Source organism: Aegilops tauschii, chromosome 4 (assembly GCF_002575655.3).
Source record: "Aegilops tauschii subsp. strangulata cultivar AL8/78 chromosome 4, Aet v6.0, whole genome shotgun sequence".
Classification (NCBI taxonomy): domain Eukaryota; kingdom Viridiplantae; phylum Streptophyta; class Magnoliopsida; order Poales; family Poaceae; genus Aegilops; species Aegilops tauschii.
The window spans coordinates 524,405,153-524,422,992 of NC_053038.3; the positions used below are offsets into that span (position 1 = coordinate 524,405,153).

The following is a 17,840-nucleotide window of genomic DNA, read 5'->3' on the forward strand; positions in this document are numbered from 1 at the left end:
ACCGCGGGGTTGAATGAAGAAGGTTGGAATTCTAGCAAAATCGACTTAATCCTATAAAAGACTGAACAAGTGATTTATGGGTGCTCCTTGTATATATACCTGGATGAAGTTTGAAAAGAAAAGTAAAAAAAAAGGAGAGGTTCAAGAAAGGACCGAAAATGAAGCTAAAATGATGCACCGCCACATCCAGTGACAGTGACCCAGAGATGCAGAGCCAGCAACACTGTCATGTCATCATCTTTTCATTTCACTAATAAAACAGTGTACAAAATAACAAAATGGTGATTCGATTTTGCTCTCTTCTCTTCTGTAACAAGGAAACTGCACGCTCAGTTTGACTAGACTAGACTAGAGCGGGCGCACGTCGCCCTTGAGCGGACCGGCGTGGCGGAAGCCGTAGGCGCGGAGCACCTGGTCGTCGGCGAGGTTGAGCGCGCGGCGCATCCCCTCGGCGCAGCTCTCGTTGGAGTAGATCTCGTTGGGCTTGCCGCCGCAGGGGTTGCAGCCGGTGAAGTGCGTCACGAAGGGCCGGCGCCAGGCGGACGCCTTCTGCCCGCCCCCGTCGGGCCCCGGGACGCCGCCGGCTTTCTTCCTCAGGGCCGCGTTCCTCGCCGCCGCGTACAGCGCGTGCTCCCCCTCGGCGTGCCGCCGCCGGAGCGCGGGCCCGAACCGCCGCGCCGCGACGCCGTCGAGCTTGTCCACGATCTCCGCCCAGTGTCCCTGGAAGTAGTACTCGTGCTCCAGGTAGGTCCTGGCGCCCCATTTTTTGGGGTTCTTGAGCAGCAGGTATGCCAGCGCGGACTGGTCGTCGGGCTTGTCGCTGAGCGTGGCCTTGAGGGTCTTCCCCCATCGCGCGTACTCCGGCGAGGCCGGGCCCATGCTGGCCCATGCGTCCATGAAGTCGAGCGACCACTGGCAGTTGCGGATGAGGAAGACGCCGGCGTTGAGGCCCACCCAGGACCTGGCCTCGTACACCTCCCTGTCCCAGCCGTGGACGACGAGGTTGTAATCCTTATACCTGGTGGCGAGCGGGGGCGCGAAGTCCATGTCGGTGATGACGGCGTCGGCGTCGAGCCACCAGACCCACTCGGCCTCCGGGTGGGCGAGCATGGCGGCGCGCACCACGGGGATCTTGGCCCAGTAGGCCACCATCCGGGGCTGCAGCAGCGCCGTGTTGTAGAGCAGCTCCATCCCGTGGAGCCGCGCGTAGTCCACCTTGTCCCCGTGACGCAGAACGGCGCGGTCTCCGACGCCATGGTCAGTCGCCTCGAGGACCGCGCGGGCGTGGCGTGTCTTTAGGCTGGAAAAGCAAGGTCTGGGCTGGCCTCAGTGAGGAGTGAGGAGTGTGGAGTGTGAGCCGACGGGAAACGAGGGTGGCAGCGGCGGGAAAGGTGATAGCGTGGGGGCTCGGGTTTGGGGTTGGACCGGGAAATGGCAGGGTGGAACGGGGGCGCAGGGCCGCGGATTCTGGTGTGGGGATCGATCTATTTCTCTCTCTCTCTTCTCCGCGTTGTGTCGGCCGCCGGCGCCGGGCCGGGCGCGGTGAGCTGCCCGCGTGGGGCTTGCTTGCATGGGCCTTCCGTTCTTTCTTTGGGGTTTGTTTTCTTTCCGTTAATTTTTTTTGGACCACTCCCAACAGTGTATTTTTTGCTATATTCAATTCAATGTAGATAGATTGGAATGGAATTGCAGAGGCGTGCACACCTCCCCTCGGATCACGCCATTAATGCGCATGCAGATCTGCGCCCTAATTGTAGCTTAGTATGTGTATATTTTGGAGATGCATTTCTGATACGCATATATGCCTTATTTATAAAGAGAGATTTTCTGATCTACACTATAAATGAAAACCAGGCATGTGTGACCTATACGATCTGGCAAATATATTAGCCGTCCGGCCAAATGAGCAAAGCTCAGATGGCTAGGTTCCGTGTGGTGGAACCAAACGACCAGGGTTCAAGTTTTAAACTTGACATTCAACAATCATGCATGTCAATTTTTTTCACTAATCTTTGTGTGGGCATAGATGTGACGCTTGGAGCAACTATATGCAGCAGCTTATATTACACATTTTTATTATTTAGACACCCCATTGACTTCAATCCAATAGCTTTCTCTTTCTATACAACATTTTACCGCATGCTTCATATGCTTTATTTAAAAAAATATACTTCCTCCGTTCCTAAATACTATAAGTCTTTGTAGGGATTCCACTATAGACCACATACTATGTATGTAGATGCATTTTAGAGTGTAGATTCACTCAGCTTGCTCCATATGTAGTCCATAGTAAAATCTCTGCAAAGACTTATATTTAGGAACAGAGGAAGTATAAACTAAGAGCAAACTTCAATTTGTTTTTGTAATAATTTTAATTTTTTTAGCACCTATTTATGCATATATTTTACAAATGTTCCTGCAGTGATGCGCGGGGCATCATCTAGTTAATTAAACGGGCCTACAAAATTTCAGCTCCATTTCTATTGGATTAATGTGTCGGGATTCATGTTGGTCTGTCCCACGATGTGAGGGCCGTCAATTTATGGTGCATTTTTTTGTGTCTTAGGGAGGCCATGGTGCGCCTTTGTATGCTACTCCCTCCGATCCAAATTAATTGTCGTCGATTTAGTATTTTTTTTTCATTTTCCTTTTTAATCGGTGTGGGTTCTATTACTAACGCTGGCCTTTTCACATATTTTTTGGTGTTGACATGGGCTACATATGGGTTGTATGGAAGAATGGAGCTGGAAGGAGATGAGCACTTGTTTCTTTTTGTGTTGTTCTTTTCTTCTTAAATATTTTTTGTTTCTATTTTCTAGATTATTCTTTCTTACTTAATGCTTTTACCTCCTTTTTTCACCTTTTCTATCTTTTCTTGGTGAGGGAGAATATATATACACATTTTTATTTAATTTCTATAATCGATGAGATTAAGTTAATTATGAAATACACAACTAGATATAGAATTTTTATTCTTTTACTTTGCTATTTACGTTTTCATTACTCTTTCATTTATGTTACTGTATTATGCATTGGGTGAGATTCTAGAAGGGCACAAACCTTTCTGCCTCCATGGTGTCGCCACAGAAGTTAATTTATTCGCAAAACATAGACCCCTTCATTAATGAGATGCTGATGGAGTCCACAAAAACTCTAACATCTTAGGCACCCCCACCTCTCAGTGCCAATATGAAAACCGAAGGCGACGAGACTGAAAGAAGCGCCAGCGCCAGCTGCTTTTCTTCCTCGTACCCTAACTTTCTCTCCAATGTATTATTGTCGACGAAATCATGTTTTCCTTTTTGCCGCACATTATGGCAAAGTGTCGCCGCAACGCACAGGCAGAGCATGATATCTACCAAAGTAGGCCGACCCATTTTGTAGCTGTACGCAAAGCTTTATGTTTCCGGTTCGGGAACATCATGGAGATTTCCAGCCGTTTTTTTCCGGTTTTGGGAACATTCTAGAAGGCTCCTGAACTGTTTTTTCTTTCTATGTTCTTTTTCCTTTTTTCATTTTTCATTTTCCTGTTTCATCTGTGAACCAAAATTTAATCCAATTTTCGGAATTTGTTTGTTTTCAAATTTGTTCAGAAAATTCTAAAAAAGTTTAGAATATCAATTTTTTTTGAAAATGTTTGCATTTTTAAATTTTCTTCACAAATTCAAAAAATGTTCAAGAATTTCAGAATATGTTCCTGTTTCTAATATTAGTTCACAAATTCAAAAGATTTTTATGTTTTAAAAATTTGTTCCAAATTTCAAAAAATGTCGGGGGATTTCAAAAAAGTTCATGATTCGAAAAATTGTTCATAATTCTGAATCATAATTTTCAGAAAATGTTCTTGTTTCCAAAGTTTGTTCACAAATTCAACAGTTGTTCTTGTTTAGAAAATTTGTTCGCAAATTCAAAAAATGTTCTGGGGATTTTGTAAATGTTTGTGTCTTGAAAAAATGTATATAATTTCAAAAAAGTGTACACAACATTCAAAAAATGTTCCAGTTCTAAAAAATATAAATAAAAATATTGTCATGTTTCCAAAATTTGTTTGCAAATTCAAAAATGTTTGGGGATTTTCATAAACTTTTGCGTTTCGAAAAATGTTTGTTATTTTCAAATATGTTCTAGTTTCAATTTTTTCACAAATTCAAAAAAGGATTGCGGAATTTCATAAAATGCTTGTGTTTTGAAGATATATTCATAATTTTGAAAATAATTCGTTTTTTTAATGTTTGTCTTGTCAAAATTTGTCCAGAAATTCAAAGATGTTCATGTGTTCAAGATTTGTTCGCACATTAAAAGAATTTCGGTTATTTCATAAAATGTTTGCGTGTTGAAAAGAAACTCGTAATTTCGAAAAATGTTTGTGTTTTTCAACAATTGTTTGAGTTTTCATAAGTTTTTTGTAGTTTTGAAAAATGTTCTCATCTTCAATTGTGTCCCTTCTTTTTGCAAAAAAAGTTTGGGGGTCCCAAAAAATGTTTGTGTTTTTTAAAAAATATATTAAATTCTGAAAACGTTCGTTATTCAAGAAATATTTACTTTTTTAAAAAAAGTAAATGATGTTCTGAATTTCAAAAAAAGTTTAAAAATTTGTGGCTTATAGTTATTGAAACCGGGTTGCCATTTTGGAGAACAAATCACAGGATCTATAGTGGCTAACGACGTGGTTCACTCCCTGGATGTCGTGTGTTCGATCCTCTAGTTCACGTACTTTTTTGGGGGATTTTTGTCGAACTAGTGTTTAAGTTTTGTCACTATCGCTCGTTTCTTTAAGTGTTGGGCTGCAAGTCTTTTGTTAAAATGAGCTGGTTACGGTGGCAACAGCGCGGCTGCATGTTCAACTGGTCGCGGGTTCGAAACCCCCTCACACGTTCACTTCTGTCGATTTTTTACCGCACCCTACCGCAAATGGGCCAGCCCAGGTCATCTATTCCCTGTGCGAAACAACGACTCTTTGCCCTGATATGCGGCGTATAGGAGGTCCCGACGAAATCTGTCCATTGGCGTCCAAGCCTAAACTAGGCTCATATCATATAGGCCCAATGTGGAGTCTAGGCTATTATATCAAAGTCCAAGCAGAGCTCATATAGGCCTAACGTTGTGCCCATGCTAAAAAGAACGAGGTTTCCCTTTATTTTTCTCTATCTGAACATTTCTAAAAAAAAAGAACAATCTAGCCACAGAGGCAGAGCATGCACCATGGAGGAGTCCGCAACACAAGGGCAGAGTAGCGAAGCTAAACTAGTATACGTATGGTAGGAAAGGCAAGTTGATCCAGAGCCACAAATTTCCTTACCAGCATTAGGCATATGCATGTCCACTAGCAAGTTATATAAGTACTGATCACTCCTACCCTCCAATTAGCTGCAAGATATATACTCGATCGCAGTCACTTAGAAATTAAAAATCCACCTCTTCGATTCGAAGGCAACTTTTTTTTTAACACAGTACAGACGCAAGCGCTCATATACACGCACATACGCTCACCCCTATGAGCGCACATGACTTGAACCCTAATGGACTGGGGATACCATAGTCCCTCTAACCATCCAACCACAGGTTGGTTCGCATTCGAAGGCAACTTTGATACGTTGCTTGTCACCGACGACCTTTTGATCCGGAGACAATAAGGTCGTCCATGACATGTAGAGCATTAAATATGCGTGTTTCGTTCTCCATTTTGTCTGCCACGTTCGTATTTCCTTTCGAATCCATGAAGGTATACCTTCATTGGTGGCGGTTCTGATCCTTGAGGAGCTCTATATGCAGAATCGTTGCCTGGATGAGGAGGAGCTCTATACAAACGCCGAGTTCATCAGAAACCTTTTCCTTCACACTAAAAACGGTAGAATCTCCATAAGCCCGAAAAGTGACGGTCAACCCAGTCAAGAGCTTGACAAAAATACGCATCCCGCGTCTTCTTCGGAGGCACGACTCAACATGAAGGATAGATTCATTTTGCACGTTAGTCAACCAAGGTGTGGCCATGCCGCCCCCTGGTGAGCGAAACATCCGTTGTCTGCTTGGGGGTATGCCGGTTTCGTCGAAAACCTTTGCCTAAACACTGTATATGCTATCTTCTCTCTCAACCTCAATTGTCATGATTTTGCCTGCCAATGTCTTGACAAAGATATGCATCCCTTGGGCGACAAGGTCAGGGTGAGGGTAGACGACTCCTCCATGTTGTAATGCTCTAGGGTGCACCTGCCCACCTGCAACTCGTTTTCAAATTTGAGTCTCTGATGGCATGCAGGGATGTCCTCCTTTGCCTGAATCTTAGCCTTGACATCATAGATCTTATCTGATCCTGTCACCTTGAGACTGATAGTCTTGCCATTGAGTATATTGACAAAGATCTGCATTTGTTCAATGATCACACAAAACATTAGCATCTTAGACAAAAGGCTTTCATTAGATTAACTAAATGCAAACGACCAAAAAGCAAATCAACACTTTAACCAAATGCAAGTTGTACCCTACTAGCACAGAATGAGAAAACACTACCCAAGATACATATCATTTAAAATCCATTAATAACACATCCAAACATAAAGGAGGGTCCAAGAAATACATCGCAACATTTGATTCTAAACTGTTTGCCACGCCCCTAAGAAATACTCATCACAACAGCCTCGAGCTGGCTGATAGGTCTTCTCATCGTCCTCATCAGGATCATAGAAACGAACCGGGGTCTCCAACACATTGGTGACCAGCTGGACCAGCAATAGGACACGCTCCTCAAGCCAGGCAATGTTACCATCACCTTTGAGTACAGCATCAGCAGTATCCTTTAGCATTATGCTCAGCTTTTTGACTCGGGCTAAGACCAGATCATCCTCGGCAAGCAATACGCCCAAGGCTAACATAAAGCGCTTCCTCAGATGTAAGAGCATAATTGCTGAGTTCTTCATGAGTAGGAGGGCTTCCAGGGCGCCCTGTTCCAGCTTGGCTTCCTGAACCTTGAGCTGGGGTAACACATCATGCTCGAGCATTTGGATTTCCAGCGACAAGCGTGCCACGACCGAGAGGTTTTTCAGCTGCGGGCATCCCCAGAACACAAACTCCTTGATCAGCGGGCAGAGGAGTGCATACGACTCGCGCGCTATGCGCACCGACTCCAGAGAGACAAGATCCACACCCATTATGCCTTCGGGGTGGCCCAGCTCATCGGAGCGGGCCTGCAGGTCTTGGATTTGGGCATGGGAGTGGATTTCGTAGAGCATCATTTCCTTTTGGCGGCGAAGAAGGCTGCAGCAGCAGAACAGTTGGTTGCTGCTACCAGCTGGTACAGACAGCACAAACAGAGGAGGATTTAATGTCAGGAAGAGACCATACAGCACCAATCCAAGCTTCTACTTAATTAGTTAGGACAGCATATATATATTTGCATTGTGCGACAGAATAGTTATTAATATGAAGTGAAAGCAGCAATTCAACCATGTACTATACTGATAGGCAACTAAACAAAATGAATGAATACACTCAATCACCCAAAACAGAAAAATAATTAACAGAGGGGGGAATATAATATAATTTGGTTCAAAGTAGCATAGAGATGCCATCATTCATTGTATTATTGTGAGCAAGAAAATTGCATCTCCAGAATTAATGCCTCACCATCAAAGGAAACAATAAACTAAACAGCTGGGAAATAAAAAATTGCATCCCATGTGCAAGGGCATAGTGAGGACAGAAAACCAAACCAGCCAGCATTTACAGAACTCCTCAAGAAGAAGACTAGAGATTGGTTGGTTGGCAAAAGATACATCATCATTGGCAAATATTAGTATCACATAAAATAAATAAACTTCCAAACAACAGAGCTGGAAAGCAGCGCATATGACTACAGGTTAAGTGCTGCCTGTGCATAAATATTTTAGGATCCCAAAAAATATTGTTACCTATCCAAACAGACAGAGCTAGAACATGAATATGCAACAAATCTACTACGCTCAAACACAGTTGATAAAACAAAAAATTTAACATTCTGGCATAAACTGAAATCGAACAACATAGCATGAATTCCATCCAAATTAAGATTCGTTTTCTAGCTTGATTTTGTTGTTTTTCGTCCTAATTCGAAATTTCCCCACCAAAAATAGCCCCCATTTTTTTTTTGTGATTTGTTGGCATGATGAAGTTTTGTTGATTTTGATCCATGGATTTGCTTGGTTTCGAGTGGATCTAGCATTTCCCCCCATCTTTCATCCACAAAATCCCTCGGATTTTGCCCCCGAAATCATCAATTTCCGCCCAAAAATCGCGACAGGCACAGTTGAAGAATTCATACACCATTTGAGAAACCAAAATCTGACCACAACCAACCAAGCAAACCCTAACTAAAACGTCAGATTGATTCCTTATTACGGATAATCGAACCCTAGCTAGGTGGTGTTACCAAACAAACAAACCCTAACTAATTAAATCCTACTATCCTAGTCGAGGTAGGGTTCCGAGACCTATGAAAGCCAGGCAGGAAAGGATACAAGACGGCGCTGGATCCGAGACCTATGAACCCGCGCCGCGCCTACCAACCACAATCGGAACGAGCAACTCCGGAGGCGGAGGGAGACCACGCTGGCTGGATCCGAGACCTACGAACCAGCGCCGCGCCTACCAACCAATCGGAACGAACTCCAAGCTGATCGGGATGTACAAGCATGTGCTCACCTCGGGCAGGGATCTGATCTGGAGAGGAGGACGAGGCGTCGGGTGATATCCGTGAGATTGCGGGGAACGGCGGCGAGGCGATGGAGTGCGGGGGAGAGACGGAGGCGGGCGGCTTTTATAGGAGGGCCCGTTTAACCCAGGCCGTGCCGTGCCGGGCCGGGCCGGCCCATTTGACCAGGTTTGATTGTGTATCCGCCTCGCATTTTCTGATTTTTACCAATTTATTAATAGTAGCAAAAATGCCCGTGCGTGGAAGTATTGGACATATAGTTTATTGCATGGTTACTTATATTTGTATCATGATATTTATTTATTTAACTAACACATCATGTTTTTCAATTTGTCTTCAAATCACCCGTGAGATTTACATATGTATCCACTAATGCATCATGTGTTTCATCAGTTTATCTTGTGATTTAACCCTGCATGACACCCTCATTCAACTTTGGATCAAATATTTCTTTCTTTTAATAAAAACTGAGACATCCCTCGATTTTTTTGAAATTAAAAAAAGAACAAAAAAAAATTCTAGACCTAGCTAGAGTACCAAACCAAGAATAAAACAAGAAAACTTGCGACATATACACACAAACAGAAAAAAAAACATTCAAGGATATTGGCTTATGGGTCCAGTGAGATTGTAAATTGTTGTTTATACTTCCCTAGATAGTAAATACTCAAACACATGCTTTGTCACACACATTCTCAACCACCGATTAACATCTCTAGAAGCTTCAGATGGGCCCTACGTGTCATAAGGCCCAGTTCCATAAAGCTAAGCCCACGTCGATCTTTATAGTGAGTCCGACTTTCATTATTATATTAGAAAAAAAAAATGAAAACTCCATCTTTATCCTTTCACCTAAACTGCTTCGGCAGATTTTCCATCTCTAGCTAGCGCCGCTCATCCGTCGTGCAATCTTCGCCCATCGTTGGCGCTGGTTTGCATCCCTGCTATCTCCCAACTTACCAACCGGGGCACAGGATCACCAAGGCCACTGTCATAGATCAACTTCGTCGCACGGACATCCGAGCTCCCGTTCGCACCGAAAGAGCTAATACAAGGCTCCTGTGGTGGCCAAAATTGAAGACCGTTTGGTTAGAGCAAATGTGAACTCGTAGCTTCATTAAGAATGAAGACTGTTTGAATGCAAATTACTCTTTAAAAACTATTTTGTTCAATAATTCTCATGTAAATAACTATTTTACAAAGATAAACCAACTATTTTTAAAATAAAAACATTGCAAAACCAAATTAAATCATTACTGTCTCATGATTACTCTCTTACACGCTCGTGAGTTGGAGATGGCCAAGCATCCACCACAAGAAATGTATTAATTCATGACAGATTTCTGATGACGTTCTCAGGAACCGTCATGATCGATGACGGATTCTTCCTGTTCGTCATGAAATCCGTCACAGATTAATGTGACGAGAACAAACCGAGCGACAATGGCGCCCTTATGATGAACCGTCACGGATACCGTCACGAGTCGACCAGTAGTACACCAAACATACCGTCATGGATGGCTCATGCTGCTGTGTCACGTGTGCGACTCACATATGTAAGCCTTAGTTTTTCTAAAGTTGTTGAATCATCACGGGCGACCTTCTGGTGTTTTTTTTACGAAAACGGAGTGTTGATGTTGCTGCATGTCCTGACGTAGCTTTTTTTAGGGGGAAAAAGGACTGCTGCTGTAGTGTTGTCTCGAGGTTGGGCTGCTCTAAGTCCTTCTTTAGAGAAAAACGTGATGGGCCTTCTGGTGCTTTATTTACGAAAACGGAATGCTGCTGATGCGTGTCCCGACGTTGCTCTTTTTGGCAAATCCTATTTCCCGTTGCAGGCGCCCGTTAATGTGTATTCTGTAAACGGGCCCCTGTAGCGCCCCGCACTGGGCCGTCCTGTTACTGTGTACTTCATTCCACAAAAAATAAGTGTGCCCTCGCGACTCGAACCAGAGACCTCCTGCACTGAGGTTCGATAGTATAACCATCCTGCCACACAACAAGATCTAATAAGCTTCAACCTTTTCTTTCAATTATTATTTACTTTTCCTTTTTCTTTTTCCTTTTTTCATTTTTCCATTTTTCGTTATCTGTTATTTCTTTTCTTCTTCTTCCTGGTTTCTTCCCTCATTGATTTTCTTTTTTTCTTTTCTAAAATATGTGAACATTTTCAAAATCGATGATGTATTTTTTCAGGTTTGATGATCTTTTCTTTTCAAAATCTATGAACTTTTTTCTTTTTTCCTGAATTATTTTTAACAATTGATGATGTTGTTTCAAGTTCGATGACCTTTTTTCAAATTTGATGAACTTTTTTTAAAATCTATGAATTGTTTTCAAATTCAACGAACATTTTTCAAATTGGATGAACTTTTCTTAAATTGGATGACCTTTTTTTTCCAAAAATGATGAACTTTTTTAAGTTTTGTGATTTTTTTTTAAATGATGAACTTTTTCCGAATTGGTGAACTTTTTTTCGAATTTTTTATGAACATTTTTCAATTTTTTGTGCATTTATTTTAAAAAAAATTGATGAACTTTTTTCAAAATCATTGAAATTTTCTTTAATAGGGCAACGTTTTTTTGCATGTTCATGAACCTTGTCTGAAATTTGTGAAGTTTCATTTTTCTTATAGAAAATCATATATGAGCGGCTATGAAAGTTTTTTCAAGTGTTAGCGCTGCATTTTGTCAGTTGCAAAGACATGCCCTAGTGGTTAGCTGGACAAATGTAGGTAGTGCAGGTCACGAGTTTGAATTGTCGCTGTAACGTAATTTTTGGAATGTTTTTCACTCATTTTTTATCACCATTTTGTGCGGTGCCCCTTCGTGGGCTAGCCCAGGTCGCGCTGTAGCGAGCGTCGCTTCTCCTAATTGGCGCTCGCTTTTTAGAGGGGAAAGGACTACTGCTGCTGTGTCGTCCCGACGTTGGGCCGCGCTAAGTATATTTTTACTGAGAGAAAAACTGTGTGATTTCTTTAATAAACCTTTATCTTTAAATTAAAAAAAGGAAAAACTCCCAGAAGGCATTGAACTAGGGGACCTCACGCTTATATACCGCTAGAGCATATCCATCTTTATGTTAAATGCCTTTTTAAGATCTTACTTACAGATAAAACTAGCAAAGTTGTTTAGTATAAAAAAAGGTGATTGAACGGGGATTTGAACCACGTAGCACTAATCTCTACGTTCCAACAAGCCAAGTTCCTACATACAACGAGCCAAGTTTTTTTTTCAAGATTTTTATAGTACTTTTCACGTGTAGGCAACAATATGTTTTTTTTTCTTTTGCGAAAAGACAACAATAGTTATGTACTGTACAACTTAATGTCAATGTATAGCAAACATTTACGAAATCTCCTAAAAAAATTGTGCCCATCTTATGAATCAATAACATTGTTCCATGTCCATTTGGAAGAATTGTCTACCATATTTTGATATTATTATCATTTTTTCTAATAGGTTGCAACTAGAAGTGAAGTTATCCCTAAGTATCTTTTGACATTTTTGTCTATTTCTTGGATATGAGCTAAAAATAATAATTCCTTAAATATCTTTTTTGAAATGTTTAAACCTTATTTGACTTACATATACAACAAATTGCACTACCTCCAGTAAGCACACATAAATTTATTTAAACCATAGAAAATTTAAATCATCTAAAAAATTATTGAAACTCCTACAAACGAAAATATATTTATTATAGTACATGTGACAATTTTATAGGGGTATGCCACATATTTTAATTAAAAAAAGAACACCAGATTAATGGAACTCGAACCTGAGACATAAATTTTAAGTGGTTAGCACCTTCGAACTTGGCAACTTGTATTTAAAAAAATGGTTAACATTTTTTTGAGAAATAAATTCAGACATCTATTTTGAAAAAAATCGTCATGTATTTAAAAAGTGTTATACATGTATAAAAATGTGGCAAATTTGACAATTTTGATCTCGGGACGAAATCAATTCACAGAATGAACTGCCCGTTAAACTATTTCACTCCCCTGACCTTTTTGTGTAGCGCCCGCTACGACGGCGCCACACTCTACGATGCAGCGCCTAGCTCGGGGGCGTTGCACGCCAGTCCACCGTGGCAGCCCCTGGGCCCGCATCCAGCAGTGCAGCGCCTCCGAGCTAGGCGCCCCACGTGTAATGTGCCGCGCCTCCGAGCTAGGCGCCACACATTTAAAGTGCAACGCCCAGCTCGTAGGCGCTGCACTGTGACTTATCCAGCCACTTGGCTGGCTCCCCTCCCCCACTCCCCCCACCCCACACACTCAACCCGAGCTTTGGCCCCTCTCCTCCTCTCAAATCCTCTCCCAAATCTTGCATATTCGAAGAATTTGTCCGTGGATTTCGAAGTCAAACCCTCCCTCAAGGTAATCTTCTCCGATCCCCTTGTTTTGATCCAAGTAATGTTATCAAATTGCTCATTTTTTGCTAGTTTGGGAAACCCTAGTTTTGTTTGGATCTAGAGATTTGCATGGAGATGTGAGATGTTTGTTTGCCAATTTTCCTATGATTAGGCTTTGTTAGTATGTTAGGGTTATTCTTATGGGTGTTCTTATGTTGGTGCTAGGGTTAGGTTTAGGGCTAGGGTTATGGTTAGGGTTAGGGTTATGGTTAGAGTTAGGTTGTTGTTTGATATATATTTTAGGGTTTGTATTCCGTGTTAATCCTTGAATTGGTACTCATGGAAGCAATGTTACGTTGTGTTGTTTGAATGCTTATAGGGATGGGAAGAACATGTGTGTTTGTTCATCATGGGGACAAAGACGCATTCTTGAAAGGCAATATTGAACCGGACCCGGATGAGCTTGACATGGTGTTTGATAGTAGTCCTAGCTATGCGGAGCTCTTGCAACAAGTGAGGAAAGATTTGAATTGGATGGACCCTAGTGATATCGTTGAGTTGGAGGGAAGGCATAATGTAGGTTTTGGAATGCACATCCGTTGGAAGACAATGCGTGTCAACTCGGAGCAACATTGGGTTGCATACAAGGAAACGGTGGCCGAATCACTTGACAAGGCTCTTGAGTTATTTGCCACGAAAAAGGTTGATTCAAGTTTGCATTTGGACTTGAACCGGAACCCCTCCCCTTTGGTTGATAGTAGCCCCCCACCCTTGAAGCGAGATGAAATTGTTGAACCTCTTTTGACCCAAGAAGTGGGGCCAACATTGAGTCCGTTTACAAACAACCAAGATGAAGCTTTGCAAGAGGACAGTGATGAGTATGCGGACGATGACAATGAAGTTGATCTCCATGACAACAATGTGGGTGATCTCGACAAATATCATTTGCAAGAGACAATGGACCATTCCATCCCTTTTTCCCGTGCATATGCATCGGACTCGGATGACGATGGTACCGATGAATAAGTTGATGCGGAGGGGTTCACGGTGAAGGAGGCCAAAGCTTTCGAGAAGGTATTCGGTCGGGATCATTGGACTACATTGTTCAAGGATGTTAGTCTCGCGGATGAAGCCGTGGTAGATGGTGGCCAATGTGTATCTCTTGGGGTTAGGCCAAGCTCTCACCATGATTTGGGAGACGACAAGAACCGGATTGCTAAAGGGTCTAACTTCGAAACCTTGTTGGAATTGAAGATGTGGCTCGACAACTACTTGGTTACGCATTATCGTCCACACAAGGTGGTGAACTCGGACGTCAATGTGCGCTACACGGTTGCATGTGCAAGTGAAGATGAAATATGTCCGTGGATTGTGCGTGCAAGACCATGGAAAGGAGGTCCAACTTGGCATGTAGTGAGTTGTGTGCCAACTCACATGTGCCAAGGCAAAAGGGTGGATGGCAAGATCGTGTCCCAAGACCACAAACAACTCACGTCCGAGTTTATCGCTTACAGGCTCTCCAACTCAATATCCACACTTCCAACAATGAGCGTCCAACATGTCATTGATCTTGTGAAAGCCATCTTTCATTACAAGGTGAAGTACGGCAAGGCATGGAAGGCGAAGCAAGCCGCATTTAAGATGTTGTATGGTACTTGGGAGGAAGCATACAACTGAATCCCTAGGTTGTTGTTAGCCATGGCCACAACAAACCCGGGCATGGTTCATGTGGTCGAGCCTCATGGGCACCAAACAACGGTTCATGAAGGAAGGAAAGTCCGAGTATTTGGCCGTGCATTTTGGGCGTTCGAGCAATGCGTGAGGGCTTTCGAACACTGTAGGCCGGTCATCGCCATTGATGGCACGTTCTTGACCGGACAACGACATGTAGACTCGAGCATATGTCTTGACCGTGTCCTCATTAGCATCCTCAGGGCAAGTACCAAAGTGAAATGTAATCCACGTGAAAGGGGCACCGGCTGCGACTCTTTCCTTCTTCTTGCCTTCTACTTCTGGTTCCCGAGGCTCCGGAGGAACCATACCGATAAGGGCATGCATCTGCTCGCGCCACCCATCAGAATCGGTGCTCATACATAGAGGATTCCCATCGATAGGAAAACCGGTGATCATAGCTATATCCTTGAGCGTCACGGTCATCTCCCCGGTCTGAAGATGGAAACTGTGTGTCTCCGGCCTCCAATGATCAATAAGCGCGGTGAGTGCTGGAGCATTGTTGGGTGGCGTCGACCGGCTGACCAACTGAATGAAATGGAGAAGTCATGTCTCCCTTACATACGGTGTGTACCACTCGTCATAGTGCATCCACCCAAGGTTGACCTCGTGAGACCGAAGCTTCAGAGGTGCAAGCTCCTACAAACAAACAAACAAATCATTACATATGGGGGATTTGTGTTTGAAAAAAACACGAAATTCATAACACCGGCAACTTTCATTATTACCCGCTGCTCCACCGACATAGCGTACGACCGGTGTTGTTTCTCCCAGTGATCATCGAGAAGCCAAACCATCCTAACAATTTGAAAGAAAGCTTTCTTGTCAACACGATTATCTTTTGAATACAAATAAACTAAAGTACGGCTACTAGATGCAAAATTCAAAGCATATGTATCCGAAGCATTCTTGCCAATACAAATATAATTTCAATAAACTAAACTAGGCCTACTTCATGCAAGATTCAATACAAATATCTTTTCCATATAAATAACATGTCAACCTATGTATCCAAACTATATAAATAACATGTCAACCTATGTATCCAAACCACATTCTAATCTAACAAGGGTTCCCCAAATCTAATACATGCAAGATTCATACAAAATTTCCCCAAATCTAATACATGCAAGATTCAAACAAGGGTTCCCCAAATCTCCGAAATAGCATACATTCTATGGATAGAAAGAAGGGGATGGGAGAAAAGTACCTTCTAGGATGGATTGGTGAAGGAATCCACGGGCCAAATCGTCAGATCTGAAGATTTTTGAAGAGGGGATTGAGAGGGGGAGAGGAGCCAGCCGCTGCAACGATGCTTCTGTAACTGCTGAAGAATGGGGTGGGTGGGGGAGGCCTAGCGCGCAGCGGCTGCATCTAAGTCAATTTGCAACGCCCGAGGGCTAGGCGCTGCACATTACACGTGTGGCGCCTAGCTCGGAGGCGCTGCACATTACACGTGGGGCGCCTAGCTCGGAGGCGCTGCACTGCTGGAGGCGGGCCCAGGGGCTGCCACGGTGGACTGGCGTGCAACGCCCCCGAGCTAGGCGCTGCAATGTAGGGTGTGGCGCCGTCGTGGCGGGCGCTATACGTCTCGAACATGGAGTTTTGTTTTTTAATTTTGAAATGCAACCTAACTCCAAAAAGCATGAAAGTTCATGTTGGAAAAAATGTTAAGACGTTTGTCTTCAAAGAAAGTACAAAAGAAATAGATTCCATTTCATTTATCCATGTCCAAGAACGAATTAAATTTAGTAAAATAAAACTAAAATAAGGAAAAAAAAGCCACAAAAATAGTAGTACGTACGTCGGATTTGAACAAGGACCTCATTTACATTTCTAACGCCACAAAACTACAGTTTTAATCTAAACACACACCGGCCATTTATAGTAGTAGAAGATATTTTCTAGCATGCTGCCTTCTGATGGGCTGAACCAGACCTCCCACGGATCACGCCTCTCCACCGTCCATCCTTAGTTGATTCAGCCGTCCGCGCGAAGTGCCGCCGCCCGAACCTCCCACCACAGCACGCCGGTGAGCCGCGCCTTGCGCCGCCTCTCTCTCTCTCCTATGTTCTCCTCTCTAATCTCTCTCCTCCTTGCAGCAATGGAGGCCGACCGCCCATGGCATCGCCCGAGCTCACCTCCCAGCAGTCATTCTCCTTTGAATTCGTCGGGATCCGGCTGGATCCGGACGCCAACGCCCCGTTCCTACCTCCCCGCTTCGCTTGGGTCGTCGGCCAGCTCGACGATGTCAGACTGTTCGCGGGATCCAGCACCACCGCTGGCTGGCCACTTCCTCCTGGAGGAGACGCCCCCACATCGGCGCCTCCCCATATGAGCAGCAGCAGCGAACGCCTCGCTAAGGGCATCTTTGGTGGTGTTTTTTATAAATTGTTTTAAAGAAGTTTGCCAGATCTGTGACTGAAAAACAATGGCGTTGAACTCCGATTGACGTCCCGCGAAGGCTGGCGGCGCTTGATGTGGTGGCTGGAGAATATCTCTGGGCAAAACAGTAGGCCAGATCTAGGGGAAAAAATCTGTAATTCCAAGTTTTTGGTTGTGTATTTCTTCCTTTTGGTAAAAATAAAATTTAGTTATCTAGTATGTTTATGCAATTTTCCTTTTTATCTACTGTATAAGGTAATGAGCATATATAATAATAAAAAACTTACTGACTCAAAGTTTCCATTGACCAAGAGAAACAAAACAAGAGTTCAGATCACTAAAGTAGTTAATGAACTAAAGAGGATAAGGATGTGTGTTGTGTGGCAGACGCGTTGCCGTTGAGGGAGCTGGAGCGCAAGCCCGAGCGGTTCTTCATCCGCATGCACCATCACCAGCCAGCTGCAGACCCTGCTGGGCATCTCGTTGCAGCAGCAGGAGATCCTGTCCAAGGCACTTGCTCGTCCGACGAGATGAGATATACACCTGGGGCAGCGGGACACGCCAGGGGGCGTAGAGGCGGTGCGGGCGGTTCGGCGAGAAGCTGGTGCGGATCGAGAGCCCCTTGCTCGAGAACCGGATCGGCCCGGCTAACTTTTTTGAAACTATGGGAAACTTTTATTGGATCAA

At 43.5% G+C, this 17,840-nt stretch overlaps 2 protein-coding genes and 1 long non-coding RNA gene across 3 annotated transcripts; 1 reads left to right on the plus strand and 2 right to left on the minus strand.

Annotated features, from left to right (window-relative positions):
• Positions 1-224: 224 nt before the first annotated feature.
• Positions 225-1,492, minus strand: LOC109748526 (probable glycosyltransferase 6). The gene has a single exon (XM_045227780.2). It carries the CDS (start codon positions 1,189-1,191, stop codon positions 349-351), a length of 843 nt encoding a protein of 280 aa, XP_045083715.2. The 5' UTR covers positions 1,192-1,492; the 3' UTR covers positions 225-348.
• A 5,001-nt stretch (positions 1,493-6,493) lies between these two features.
• Positions 6,494-8,779, minus strand: LOC141021419 (uncharacterized). The gene is made up of 2 exons (XM_073497269.1): positions 8,674-8,779; positions 6,494-7,285 (listed from the first exon to the last, which is right to left on the minus strand). Exon 2 carries the CDS (start codon positions 7,227-7,229, stop codon positions 6,591-6,593), a length of 639 nt encoding a protein of 212 aa, XP_073353370.1. The 5' UTR covers positions 7,230-7,285; positions 8,674-8,779; the 3' UTR covers positions 6,494-6,590.
• A 7,972-nt stretch (positions 8,780-16,751) lies between these two features.
• On the plus strand, positions 16,752-17,372 carry LOC141021581 (uncharacterized). Its single transcript, XR_012182907.1, has 2 exons — positions 16,752-16,800; positions 16,871-17,372. It is a non-coding gene; the product is annotated as an uncharacterized lncRNA (long non-coding RNA).
• The last annotated feature ends 468 nt before the right edge of the window (positions 17,373-17,840 follow it).